This window comes from Asterias amurensis, chromosome 6 (genome assembly GCF_032118995.1).
Source record: "Asterias amurensis chromosome 6, ASM3211899v1".
Taxonomy (NCBI): domain Eukaryota; kingdom Metazoa; phylum Echinodermata; class Asteroidea; order Forcipulatida; family Asteriidae; genus Asterias; species Asterias amurensis.
This window is the reverse complement of record NC_092653.1, coordinates 4,460,699-4,474,546: the sequence shown is the minus strand read 5'-3', so window position 1 is coordinate 4,474,546 and position 13,848 is coordinate 4,460,699. Positions and strand designations below refer to the sequence as shown.

The 13,848-nt window shown below is 39.1% G+C and overlaps 1 protein-coding gene across 1 annotated transcript; it reads left to right on the top strand.

The window, feature by feature from the left end:
* Positions 1 to 68: 68 nt before the first annotated feature.
* On the top strand, positions 69 to 13,844 carry LOC139938255 (serine/threonine-protein kinase Chk2-like). The gene is made up of 13 exons (XM_071933668.1): positions 69 to 207; positions 799 to 1,105; positions 1,987 to 2,129; positions 3,154 to 3,298; positions 4,013 to 4,103; positions 4,642 to 4,750; positions 5,350 to 5,403; positions 6,270 to 6,334; positions 7,339 to 7,477; positions 8,361 to 8,572; positions 8,932 to 9,047; positions 9,993 to 10,153; positions 10,992 to 13,844. Exons 2-13 carry the CDS (start codon positions 982 to 984, stop codon positions 11,139 to 11,141), a joined length of 1,509 nt encoding a protein of 502 aa, XP_071789769.1. The 5' UTR covers positions 69 to 207; positions 799 to 981; the 3' UTR covers positions 11,142 to 13,844.
* Positions 13,845 to 13,848: the final 4 nt, after the last annotated feature.

The following is a 13,848-nucleotide window of genomic DNA, read 5'->3' as shown; positions in this document are numbered from 1 at the left end:
GCTGAGCGACAAACTTTACTTGGGACAGGTAGGTAGGCCAACCACCGCGGTCAACCGTAGAGCGACAGTATTTCCGGCGACAACGCACAGCGCTTCGTCAACAGAACATGCTTGATTGGTCTTTCACGTGTGTTCAGAGCTGCCGTCACATGCCAATCCAAGTGAATGCTAAAGTCTTGGGAAAACAATTGTTGACCAAACTTTGAGGTAAGTTTTCTTACAGATCTGAGCGTTGGTCCGTGATATTTTAAGTAATAATCATCTGTATATATTATTCTATATTGGGTAGTTTTTTTATGAGATGACATGTTCAGATTCTATTCGAAAATTTAAAGCAAAAACAAGTAATTTTTTTTTCAAGTTTATTGACGTGACCCGCCGTAGGTCGAACCGGTACCACCAGTCACCTTCACTCAGCGGCCGGCCCCTCATTTTTGCTGAAACTTATCACCCTGAAATATTAGTTTGGCATGGGTTGTGTCCAAATTAAACACAATTTCACTCATTATTACTCATTGTGCACCTATGCATGCTTGTTTTTCCTCTCAGAAAGTGTGCCAGGATCAATTCTTTATGAAATAAAATTGGGCAATCTCACCCACCCCGTCCGTCCCCCGTCGGCTGCTCAATAAACAATTCCTGTTCCCTCTTTTCTTGTTAGTTGAATGACATGCCATTTTCTCTTAACCTTTCTACGTTATTTGTCATGATTATGATCCTAAAGATTTCACAATTCAACTTATTAATTATCATTGCACTGTTTTGACTTTCAAATCATACTTCAACATATTTTCTTAGATTGATGTGAAATTAAATTTGCCGCGTGAAGTATTCGACCATCCACGGCCCGAGTGTGATTCATCGGAGGTGCACGCCAGCCTGACCGTATACCGTCGTACGCGGCGCGGGCACGGCCGCTATGAGTCAGACCAATTCACATAACACGTCAAGTTCGTTGAGCTCTGCGGCACCGTGTCGAGCATGGAGACGCTACCGACTCAAGACGTTGTTGACGGCTTCTTTGATGAGCACGAGGAGGCCGATGAGAACCCGGAGATTGTGTGGGGCCGTCTGTTGCCTGTGGGCAAAACTTTTGTTGCAGTGGGTAGGTCGTTTTTATTGTTTTGTTGTGCCTTAGTTTGACTTTGTAAAGAAATGCAATGCATTGAGTAAAGTGCCAGTCTGATTTGCTAACCAATGTATAAACAAAGCAATTATTTGTTTTTTTTCTCTTGTATCATTTTCTTTTTCTGTAATAATTGAATATTACTCCACCAAGGCACCATGGATGAGTTTTACTATCATTCATAATTATAATATTTATTTAAAATTATGGCAATGAAAATTGACAAAAAGGAATCACAACTGAAAATGCATTTCGTAAAGAAATTGAAGAAACAATTAAAAACTTGTATGTCCAAAATGTCCTACTTATTTATTTTCTTTATTTGTTCGATCAACCTGATTTATTTTATAAACTCAGCGCATAATTTAAACGGCCAAAGAAAAAATAAGAATAAACAACAAATCACAACAAACTTGTCTAAATAATTTTGTTTTGTTCAACATTTCTTAATTTCTCATTTTAAAAGAGATATTAAGTCAAAGTCCTGAGCAAAACACCCACTTTCAAATGTAGATAGAATTGTGAAAAGTAAAAAAAGTGTTTAGATGGATGTCTCCTCATAGCAAGCTTTGGAGACACATAGCCCTCAAAAAGCCTGTAGTAAGTTATAAGTAAGCACAGAAATGTAATGCTGAACAGAATTATGTTACCAGCCAAAATTACATTAAGTTTACACTACTGTGACTGGTACCCCATTAAAAAATTTCTTTGCGAAGAAACTTGTCTTTTGGTATTTTCTGCCTAGAAGCTTTATTAAACTGGGCCCAGGTTGGACTCCCTGTCGTTACTGGAGGAGTCCAAGCTGGGCTAGGGGCAGAGACAGCCTTGAATTAACTGAATTTCTCTAAATTCTCTTGCAGACCTAAAGGAGACAAAGGAACAAAGCAAGGATGAGTACATCTTTGGACGAGACTCGTTGTGTGACGTCACCTACACCACTCAACAGATGTGTAATAATCCATGTTATCAAGCCATCAGCAAGAGGCACTTCAGGATATACAAGGTTCGCAATACTCGCCTCCCCTAGGCCTTTCTCAAACCTTGGCTTACGGCCCGGTCACACAGGCCCCGATAACGAAAACGAGAACGATAAAAATGCACGCCCTCGATTGGTTGAATAAGGGCGTGTATCTTTATAGTTTTCGTTCTCGTTATCTGGGCCTTTTTGACCATGCCTTTAGACTCTGGCTCCAGGGGTGGATTTCACAAAGAGTTAGGACTAGTCTTATCTTGAGTTAGGACGAGTTACTAGTCCTAACTTAGGACTAGCTGTACATTTTTGATATCTCTTAGGACTAGTCCTAAGTTAGGACTAGTCCTAACTCTTTGTGAAATCGACCCCAGGCACAGTCTGATGTTCGAAACCACCACCCCATTTAAAACACACTCTGCTCCAAAAAGTACAGGCTTGAAGGCCAGTTCATAGTTGCTGCATTTCCACTGCGTAGGTGCAATGCACGAAGCCCAGGCTGGAGACTGAACCCAGGCCAGGGTTTGAGAAAGGCCCCTAGAGCTGCTTCAATACAGAAAGTAGCTAAGCACACACAACTTTGCTTACCAGAATAAGGTTACCAGCCAAAATACTACAATTTTACACATACCATTTGTGACTGGTTTCCTGCTTATATAAGCAGAAAAATGGTTAAGCAATAATTTCTGTAAAAGCAGCTTTATGGAATTGGCCATGGTACTTTACAGAGGCAATGGAGGCAATTGCATTCAAGCCCCTGATCATTGCCCCGTTAAAGTGTTCATAAAGAAAATTTCCCTGTTCCAAGAAGGGAAGCACTACCTTGCTAACACAAGTTACGAAAACAAAGCATCAGTCCTACAACTCATTGATTCAAATAGAGGTCTAGCTGGAAAATAATATAAAGACTAAAATAGGAGGATCCCTGTTATTGTTTTTGTTGTTGAAGAGAACACTCCTTTTTATCCTTTTTTTATACTTTTGGTTGTAAGAACAATACACTTTCTCTTTGAAGAATTGTTTTTTAGAATCATAATTGACGTCTCTTAACTTGCAGGAGAAGAAAAACAACAGCGTCTTCGTTTTCATTGAGGACTTTAGCTCCAATGGAACCTTCTTGAACGGGGAGAAGATTGGTAAAGGAAACAAGTCTGTCATGAAGAACAACGATGAAATAGCGCTGTCCATGCCCAAAAATAAAGGTACACCTTAAGGAGCTTTTTTTTGTATTTGTTGATGAAAATAAAAGTGGCTTCTTATAGTCAGTCACTCAGTGACGCTCATATTGCTTGTACATTATTACCCCTGGTCACAGGGCCATTTGGTTCAATCTTTAAACCATCTCACTATACAGCCTATGCTGCCGAGTATGTAGCGCACCAAGCTAGATCGATCACAAGAACCATCTCTGCCCTCACAGGTACCAATTTAACCCCTGAGTGAAGAGAAGCATTTACGCCCAAGTGTCTTGCCCAATGACACGGGACACCGGGATTCGAACCTACACGCCGATGACTTAGCCACCAGAACTTGGTGCCAGACAAGACTACACATTTGGTTATGCAACATTTGGACTGAAAATGGTATCCAACAACCACTTGACCAAAGACAACTGGTTCCTTCATGTCGCAACTCTCTCAAATAGCTTAAAGCCTGGTTCACTTCCTGCGAAGGCAAATTCGCATTTATGCGATAACAATTTTGACGACGCAAATTTGCAATGAATAGTTCGCATCAGTTGACTTGTGCTCAATTCCTGCGAAACATTTGCTGCGAAAACAGCCCTGTGACGTCAAAATTCGTATCGCATTCTTCGAAGGAAGTATGAACCAGGCTTTTTGCTAAAAATAATGGCCCAGTGGTCCAGTGGGTATTTGGAGGCCTTGTCATTTACAAGTTTTGATTGTTCTTTGCAGCATATGTTTTCATGGACAGCAACGAAACAGAACAGGAAGATCTACCCGCTGCCATTAGGAATAAATACATCTTGTCTAAAGTACTGGGAAGGTATGTGTTTTAATTGAAACTTTAAATATAGGAAACTCGACAACAGATAGAGCTCAATACTGTGGTTTCAAAGGTCTTGGGTACAACATGCATTCCAATTCTCTCAGGCCTTGAAAGTTGCTCTTGAAAAGGCACAGCCATTTTTCTCTTGTAAGGGGCACCTCTGAGGTTATTTTATTATTGGAACTTTGCAAAGGGCACTACGGCAAAAGCACAGGGCACCATAGCAATTAGTTTTTGAGAAAGGCAGTTTCTCAAATAATAAAAGACTTCAGCTGAAGCCTTTTATTATGCATCTGAAAGATCTGTAACACAGGTGTTTTTGTCTTTCCTTATTCTCTTGCAAATTCGATGATAAATTGAGCCTAAATTTTCACAGGTTTGTTATTGAATGCATAATGTTGAGAGTACACCAAGTGAGAATACTAGTCTTTGACAAATACCGAGCGTGTCCAGTGCCTTTAAATAGGGATGCTTTTCAAAACCGAACTATCCAGCTGGATCTGCATTAAGTGACGTTCTTTATCTTTTTCAACAGGGGGGCATGTGGGTTGGTTAGGTTGGCCTTCAGGAAAGGAAGCTGTGAAAAGTTTGCGATTAAAATCATCGAGAAGAAGACTTTCTCCATCGGCGGCTCGGTTCTAAGTGTGAGTATAATGAATTAATACTGACTAGCAGTGTAATACACACCCTGCAATGTTATAGACGATGTGACCTGTGTTTACATTTAAACCGCCCTCTATCGAAAAAACACTGTATACGTCATGTTTCGCCGGGCAAAAAGACACTTAGTCATGGTAAGATTGCATACACTTTCTAGCTGCCAAAACACAAAGGTTTTGGCCGGCGGTATGCGCGCGAATCATGCTATGGTTTTCGTGTGACGTCAGAGGTCACATCGTCTATACAGTACACACAGATTCTATTGTTTGCATCCCTGTGGAGACGTCTTTAAGGTCCCTGTTGTTAAGATCCCCCATAGACTTTGTTGTGTTCCCTTTCCTGTTTTATTCCCTGCCTCCATAAGGTAGTGTCTATATTGAACTTTGTTAAAGTAGATCTGGCTATGGCAAATTGCTTACCAACCAAGACTAGGACCATGGTTTAAATTCAACAAAAAGTTAATGGCCTGTCATTCCAACCCTAGCAGAGTCGATCTCGAAGGCTAAATGACAACACAACACACACACAAACAACCAGTCCCTGAATTCCCTCTCTGTATTTAAATTATCGTTATATTTTGCAGAATATGGAGAAGACAGTCATGGAAGAAGTGAACATTTTAAAGTCGTTAGATCATGTGAGTTTAATGCACTTATCAGCTGCTGGCCTAGACTGGTGCCCTGTATTCGTTCTGATAAATAAGAAAACTTTGTGTAATACCAATAAGCCAGTGCACTAGTTAAATTTGAAGTCTGGTTCAAAGACTTGTATTGGGTGCGTTCCACTTGCGTTCCAAGTAACGAACGTTTGTGCGTGTTTGTCAACAATTTGGAGTGGATCGAGTGGATTGAACTAAAGACGATGGACTTTTGAGGTGTTGGTGGGTTGCCTTAAAATGCCAGACAGTCGTACGGTAAACACACAGTATTTGGTGTCGCCATCTTCATAACAGAGTGCTGCCATATTGATATTAACAAAGTCCTCACCAATCGTTCCCATGATAAAAAACTGTTGCGCCTAAGGTTGTGATATGTTTGAGCAAGTGGAATGCACCCCTGGTCACCATTATACGAAGGTCGTGGCCTTGTTCGGTTGCCCCCTGTCTTGGCCTTCGGTCCCACCAAATTTTCCTACAGAACTTAAGAGTGCCCTTTCTGGGAAGAGGGTCACTGCTGATCAAAAAGTCTGAATCTGAGATCCAGATCTTAGGAGGTACATTGAAATAAAAGAATTCTTTTTTTTTCCTGTAACCACTGGAGTAATAGATTCCAAGGAGCTTTTTGGAACAGTATCCTCAGTGCTATAGAAGTAGATCAAAGAGCATTACTCTTTCAAATTTGAGAAAAAATACAGCCAAGAAAATCTGACTTCAGATAAAAGTCTGAACTATCTCTTCCTGCTCCATTGCAAAATGGCCCCAACCCACAAAGACGATGTTCCAGAGCTGGCCACTGAAGGATATTTTATTATTTGTTAGAAGTTATTTTACATGTTTGTTTTCAGCCTTGCATCATAGCAATTGAGGATGTGTGTCACACTGATGATAAACTCTACATAATTTTGGAACTGTAAGCATACAAATCGTTTTTTCCTGTAGTAGATTCAATTATTGTTTAAAGTGGAATAAGCAAGGATATTACATTCATTGGGGAGAAATCCTGTCATATCCCCATGCAATCTCTCAAGCTCTGAAATTACTTCATCTTAAAGCCATTATACACTTTCCGTAAACGGTATTGTCCAAGTCCCACACTTCATGTATCACAACTTATATATAAAATAACAATCCTGTAGAAATTTAGGCTCAATCGGACATCGGAGTCGGGAGAAAATAACGGGAAAACACATTCGCGCATTTCGCCGTGTCATGACATGTGTTTATAACAAATCTGTGATTCTCGCTAACAAGAATTTATATTGTTTTACCGTTTTCTCAAAAAGTAAAGCATTTCATGGACGAACATTTCAAGAGAAATCTTTTCACCATTACCTTCTGTAAACCCTGTAAATTATTTGTAAATCTGTGACCTTTTTTTTCTTTCTTTCTGTACCGAAAGGGTCCAATGGCTTTAATCAAATTATGTACCATATACTGTATATAAACTCCATGTTATAGTGACATAGACGCATACATTAAGTCCGAGTGCAGATGTGTTCTATTCAGAAATGCACTTATAAGGAATTATTTGAATCCCTACTCACTGTGAATGGAGATTTATGTAATACAATTTACTTGTAGAAGTTCAGCCTCATTAATCTTCAAGTTTTTGAGACAAAAAATGTGAAAATCACAGAGCAATAATTACAGGAGAGTCGCATAAATACAATGTATGTGCTAAAATAATTTTCGTCTCACTGAGACAAATTTTTTTTACTTAAATTGTTTTACTAATTTCTCAAAAACTACAGAACTTCAGCAATAAAAACTTTAGGGGAAGCTTTCTACCATCACTATCTTTAAAACGTGTAAGTTTTATGTTAATCTGTGGATGTTTGTGTTTTGTGTCGTACAAAAAAATACCCAAACCCTTTAAAACAAGATTTTGATTATCGACCCGTTTTGTTTGTTTAGAGTTGAAGGTGGTGAGCTGTTCGACAGGGTGATCTCAGTGAAGAAATTTGATGAGTTGACTGCAAGGGTTCTCTTCTACCAGATGCTTCTGGCAACAAAATATCTCCATGACAACGGAATCACTCACAGGGACTTAAAAGTATGAATTGCATGACGTTGAGACTAACATAAATAATGACTGAATGAATCTCTGTATATTGGGTGTGCGGTTACACCATGTGTGTATCTACTTGCCAGGTAGAGTTGTTCTTAGGGAACTGTCTTGCTTTATTCTACTGCCGCGGAGTAGATAATCGGAGGTTCGGGAGACGTCTCAGTTCTGAAAAGAACTGTCCTGCTTTTTAACTATTACCAGGGCGGATGGTATAGAAAATAGACTGGACTACTACTTTAGCTTATAGGATCGTAATGAAAGAAAAACAACCTTGCCACACAGAGTTGTGTGCTTTCAGATGCTTGATTATGAATCTCGTAAAAGTGTGTATTCTTGACCTTAAAAAAATCCCCTTATCATATTACAAAGGCTCACTGTTACTGCATCTGCCAATACAACTCGTAGAAATCAACAGGCATGATATTCCTCCTACTTAAGTCTGATTTCCGATTTTTTAACCCTTGAATAAATAAGAATTTATTTTTTTTATTAAAGGCAGTGGACACTAAACTATTGGTAATTACTCAAATTAATTATTAGCATAACACCTTACTTGGTAACGAGTTATGGGGAGAGGTTGATAGTATGAAACATTGTGAGAAACTGAGGTGACATAGTTTTCGAGAAAGAAGTAATTTTCCACAAATTTGACTTCAAGACCATATCAGAATTAGATTTTGAGGTAATTCTTATATAGTGCATTTCACAATAAACCGTATCAATGCGCTTTACATTGGTCCCCTGGTCATTGGGCCAATAACATCCCTTTAATCTTTCTCAGCTCCCTATAAGATCCAACCATAATATTTCTCAATATTTCTTTTTATTATTATTTATTATTATTATTATTATTATTATTATTTCACAGCCAGAAAACATCCTCCTCACCAACGATGAAAATCAAACCCTCATAAAAGTGACAGACTTTGGCTTGTCCAAGTTCGTGGGTGAGAAATCCTTAATGCAGACGTTATGCGGTACCCCAACCTATCTAGCCCCTGAAGTCCTGACGAAGGCTGGCAAGACTGGCTACGGGAAGAGTGTGGACTGCTGGAGTCTAGGAGTTATTTTATTTATTTGGTAAGTCAGGTTTTTTTTTTATAATGGAGGGTATATTTTTAATAGATAGAAATTTGCATCGCGGATAAGGAATATTAATTTTGGTTTTACCCATATATTCACCGATGTGTGTTAGCCTTGAGCCAGAGCATGGGTTCGAGTTCCAGTTGTGGCACTTGTGTCCTTGAGTAAGACACTTTACCACAATTGCTTGGTCCTTCGGATGGGACAGCAAGCCGACAAAGGGCTGGATAGCTCAATTAGTAGAGCACCAGCATGTTAATCCGAAGGCCATTGGTTCAAGTCCTGATCCAGGTAATTTGTTGTTGTGTAAAACCAGACTAGAACTCTATTCATTTGGCTGTTTGATCCCTTTCCAGCCTTGGTGGGTATCCACCATTCACAGAGGAAGTGACTGTCATGCCGTTAGATGAGCAGATCAAGAGAGGGTACTACAGTTTCCCTGGTAAATTCTGGAAAGGTGTATCGGAAAAAGGTGAGAAAAGACGTGTAGCTCTTAGTCTATAAATAAAACTAAACGAGCGAATAAAATCCGACTAGGATAGGAAGTATTGTTTTTCTTACGCCGCTCCATTTCTTTGGAATAGTTTTCCTGTGCATATTCGCCAAGCTAACTCTTTACAATGTTTTAAGTGCCTGTTGAAAACTCATTTGTTTAAAGCTTCTTTTTTGTAATTTGCCGATTTGTATCTTGTATCTTTCTCTAATTGTTTATTTTATTGTTTCTTTTATGCGCTTAGAGGCTTTTGCATTAGGCGCTTTACAAATGTCTTATTATTATTATTATTATTAAAGCTGTTGTTCCCATGTGAATTGTGTAATTGAACATAAAAGAACCAAGGGATCGATTTTACAAAGAGTTGGACTATAGTCCTAACTTAAGACTAGTCCTAGGGTATATTAAAAAATTAATGCTAGTCCTAAGTTGGAACTAGCTAGTATAAGACTAAGTCTTTACTCTTGTGAAATCCACACCAAGACACTTATTGATAAAAGAAAGGGGTCACATCTTTGTTCCTGACAGTGGCTGATTTTGTGTGCCCCCCCCCCATACGGCAAACTGTGTACAAATTTCTTTTGATAGCAACCTCTTTTGAATTACTCCTCCTTCAGCCCATGTGAATTTCTTCTGGGGGGACAAAATCTCCCAGGACAGATTTCCCTAGGAAACCAGCACTTCTGTACTTTCCCGAGCGTTGTGAACAAATCACAGGCATATTAATACTCAAGTGGGATTTGAACCCATGACCGTTGCAATTCTAGAGCAGTGTCTTACCAACTCTTTTTCACAGAGTTCGGGCTGAGTATACAGTGCTAACACACATCATTGATATGGGTGAAACCAAAATTAATATTCTTTATCCTGATACAAATTCCCATCTATTAAAGTTGTAACAAGCAAAACAATTTGTTCTTTCAGCCATGGACTTAATTAAGAAACTGCTTACAGTTGACACAAGAAGACGATATACAGTGAACCAAGCCCTCAAGCATCCTTGGCTACAAGACGACAAAATGAAAGCCATTGTTGACAACCTAATGAACCCACCATCAAAAAAGATGCCACCACCTCCAGCAGGGGTAAGACAAAGCTCACAAAAAGTCTCATTTAATAATTTTGTTTAAAGGGGTTTTGATACTTTTTGTTGATCAAGTTTTTGGGCCATGGCATGAATCCCTACTCACTGTGAATGAAGATGTATGTGTTATAATTTAACTGTAGAAATTTCAATTTCATTAGTCGTTAAGTTTTTGAGAAATAAAAGTGAAAATCACTGAGCAATGTTTTTAGGAGAGTCGTGTTGAATTGTTGTACATGCCGAAATAATGTTCATCTCACCGAGATAAGAAGTTATTTCAGTGAATTTTGTTGTAAAAACTACAGCACCTCAGAAATTACTTATTTTAAGGGAAGCTTTCTACCATCACCTTCAAACTGTGTAAGTTTAAAGGAACACGTTGCCTTGGATCGGACGAGTTGGTCAAAACAAAAGCGTTTGTAACCGTTTTTTATAAAATGCATATGGTTGGAAAGATGTTTTAAAAGTAGAATACAATGATCCACACAAGTTTGCCTCGAAATTGGGTGGTTTTCCTTCTACTGTGCGAACTAACATGGTCGGCCATTTATGGGAGTCAAAATTTTGACCCCCATAAATGGCCGACGTGTTTAGTCGACGAGGTAAAAGGAAAACCACGCAATTTCGAGGCATGTTTGTGTGGATTATTGTATTCTACTTTTACAACAGCTTTCTACCCATATGCATTTTATAAAAAACGGTTACAAAGGCTTTTCAAAGACCAACTCGACCGATCCAAGGCAACGTGTTCCTTTAATGTAAATCTGTGGACATTGTGTTTTGTGTCCTACAAAAAGTACCTAAACCCTTTAACTTTATAACCCTTCTTCAATCAACAGGGAATATCCAAGAAACGCAACTTTGACAAAACTTCCGAAGATCTGAACGGAGACGACTCGAACAGTAGCAACGGCACATGCAAAACACCCAGGCTTTCTGACAGCAGTGACGAGGTCACCAAAAGCTCCTCGGATGTCTCTCTGAACTGACCATAATATCCAAACTGTGCGTAACCCACTGAGGGCGCCCTTCCTACAGAGTTTAAAGGAATAGTGTAGTCTTAATTGCGAGTTTATTTCACTATGTTCCTGAATTGACCGAAAATACTAACTAGCCTAAACATCTGATGTCACACTGTGGATTACGCCAGAGATCTGCTGTTGGGCCTGTGTACTCCCATCATTTTAAATGGCCTTCATCATGGTTCTGGAGATTCATAGTTAAGTCCGACATACATGTGTTTACATTAACCAGTACCTGTCCTTCTGTGGATAAAGAGAGGAGACCTGTCTAATAATACCCATACTGTGCATAGCCCACTGAGGGCGTCCTTCACACAGGCAGCTGCTATTAGTTTAAAGGAATATCATTCTAAACTGCGAGTTCATTCCATTCAGGATCCTGAATATGCAGGGAACGATTTCATCCATCAGTGTAGCAAAATATTTCAACCCAACATTTTTTTGTGGACACCGACACTGAATGCTAATATCGAGTAGCTACCTGGACACTCTGTGTGAGATTTTGCTCTGCTATACCAGGGAAATCATTCGCTGTGTTGAATTTGAAACTATGGGATTTTCGTGCACGCCCCATCATAAATAATTACACTCCTGAAGAGAAGAAGTGCTTTTTGACGCTGGCTACACAGTCAGATTTGTACCATTGGCCATGGCAAACGTACCACTAAAAGTCCTGGATCCTTGGAACTGAGTATTCTGCAGTTGAGAGGGAAGTGAGAATAAAACTGCTTGCTAGAGCTAGAGGGATGAAAGACACACGGAATGAAAGACAATGAAACCAAAGATTCAAATAAAATGGATGTCGGAGACTGGAAAGATAGGTTTTTGTTGAAGTCAGTGAGAGATGGCTTTTTTTCTAAGAGAGGTTTGTGGTCACACCTTGTAAATATCTCTTTGTGAGTAATGTTGGTCCTGAAAAGAACACGCCGTTAACTTGGTGTTACCGCAAACCTGTTTTATTCAAACTTCCACCAAGCAAGTTTTAAATCCTGTTTTTGTGAGGTTTTTTCTTGAGGTGGGGGGGGGGGGGGTTGTGATGTCAATATGCAAGAGGTCAATTTTATAGGATTAACACACAGGAAAAGTTAAAAAATCAAAGGTACACTTTGCTTTTAATTAAAGTAGTATTTATGATTCTATAGATGGATTGCAGTACGCATCATCGACCGCCATCTTTGGTGTGTTGACATGGGAAAGGTGCACGCACAGCGGGCACACTTGTCCCTTGTTAATATATCAAAGATGGCGCATTGCAATCCATCTTGACAAAGAACAAACTATCATCATGTAATAGTTTTCAGCTTAAATTCCTATCTTGCACAACTCAGAATTTGTGTTTGAAAAATCTGTTAAATAATTTTGTGAAAAAAAAACCCCCTGTTTTTAAGAATAATTTTCATCGAAAGGACATCAGCATTTTTCCAACAATAATAGTATCTGTAAAACATTTTGAAAGAACTTTACAAGTGTATTTTTAAAAAGAACTATGTTTCCAGTATTTTGTATTCAAGAATTTTACCTAGAGTTAACATCTTGCTGTATGTGGCTTATTTCTTAGGGCTTAAGGGGGAAGGGGGGGGGGAGATGTGGGGGGGGGGGTGGTTCAAAGAATTTACTTTTTAATACAGTGCAGAAATATAATTGTGCCATTGCAGGCCACATGTCAAAAACACCAATTGCCACAAGTACAAATACCTGTACCTTCAAAATCAAATTAATTGGCCATATTTTTGACCGCGTGAGGGCGCTCTCAATCACTTCCGGGGGTATATTCATTCATAGCCAAAACAGTTATTAAAGATTGGAACACACTACCACCACAGACATCCAATCCATCATGGACAATAAGACTTTTAAAGGAGCTGTTATAATCCAACTCTAAAGCAAATTGAAACTACGGCGCAACAAAATTGACAGAACGCCTATTAATCTGTGCAGTGCGAATCGCGTATACCCCTGGAAGTGATAAAAATATTTTTTTTAGCGCCCTCGCGCGGTCAAAAATAAGGCACATTGCTGGAACGAATGTAAACATTGTTCATGTGGGGAAAAAAATGTGAATACGTATTTTTTGTATATAATAATTTTAGGTGATATGGTCCCTTTGTGACCAGGTAGCTCAACAAAAATAGCCAAATAAACTTGTACCTACAAAGAAAACAAACTGGTTGATATGTCGGTGTTTTAATTAATTTAGACCTCACTTATTTCAAAAGTTTGTAATAACTTTGATGTCAGCACCAAATACACAATATCAACCTCTACCCTTGCACACCACACCTGCAAATTATATATCCTGTGAAGAGTTTGTTGCAGTATTCGACAGATGTTCTTAGTCTTGTAAATTTCAGGCGATGTTGACTTCTGATTGCTCTGGCCTTATGTTTGATGTAGTCTGGGAGAGGAATGGCTATCTGACTACATCTATGCAGCTACTTGTCAAATTTTCACAGGTTGTTATTTTATGCATGTTGAGATACACCAACTGTGAAGGCTAGTCTTTGACAATTACCAATAGTGTCCACTGCCTTTAAAAGGGCAAGGCCACTTTTATTGTGCAGAGGGCACTTTCATTGGAAAATCTTAAAGTCAATGGGACATTTTTGAAGGGGCACCATGGCCAAGACCAGGGGCAACGCGGAGACCATGGCCTCCAATGCAGGCCTGATTCTCC

What these genes read in the sequence shown, in the direction of transcription:
- LOC139938255 (XM_071933668.1), top strand. Translation starts at nt 982, where the DNA reads ATGGAGACGCTACCGACTCAAGACGTTGTTGACGGCTTCTTTGATGAG. An exon ending in CTCTACATAATTTTGGAACT is followed by an intron (nt 6,335 to 7,338) that starts GTAAGCATACAA and finishes TTGTTTGTTTAG; the next exon opens with AGTTGAAGGTGGTGAGCTGT. An exon ending in GAAAGGTGTATCGGAAAAAG is followed by an intron (nt 9,048 to 9,992) that starts GTGAGAAAAGAC and finishes TTGTTCTTTCAG; the next exon opens with CCATGGACTTAATTAAGAAA.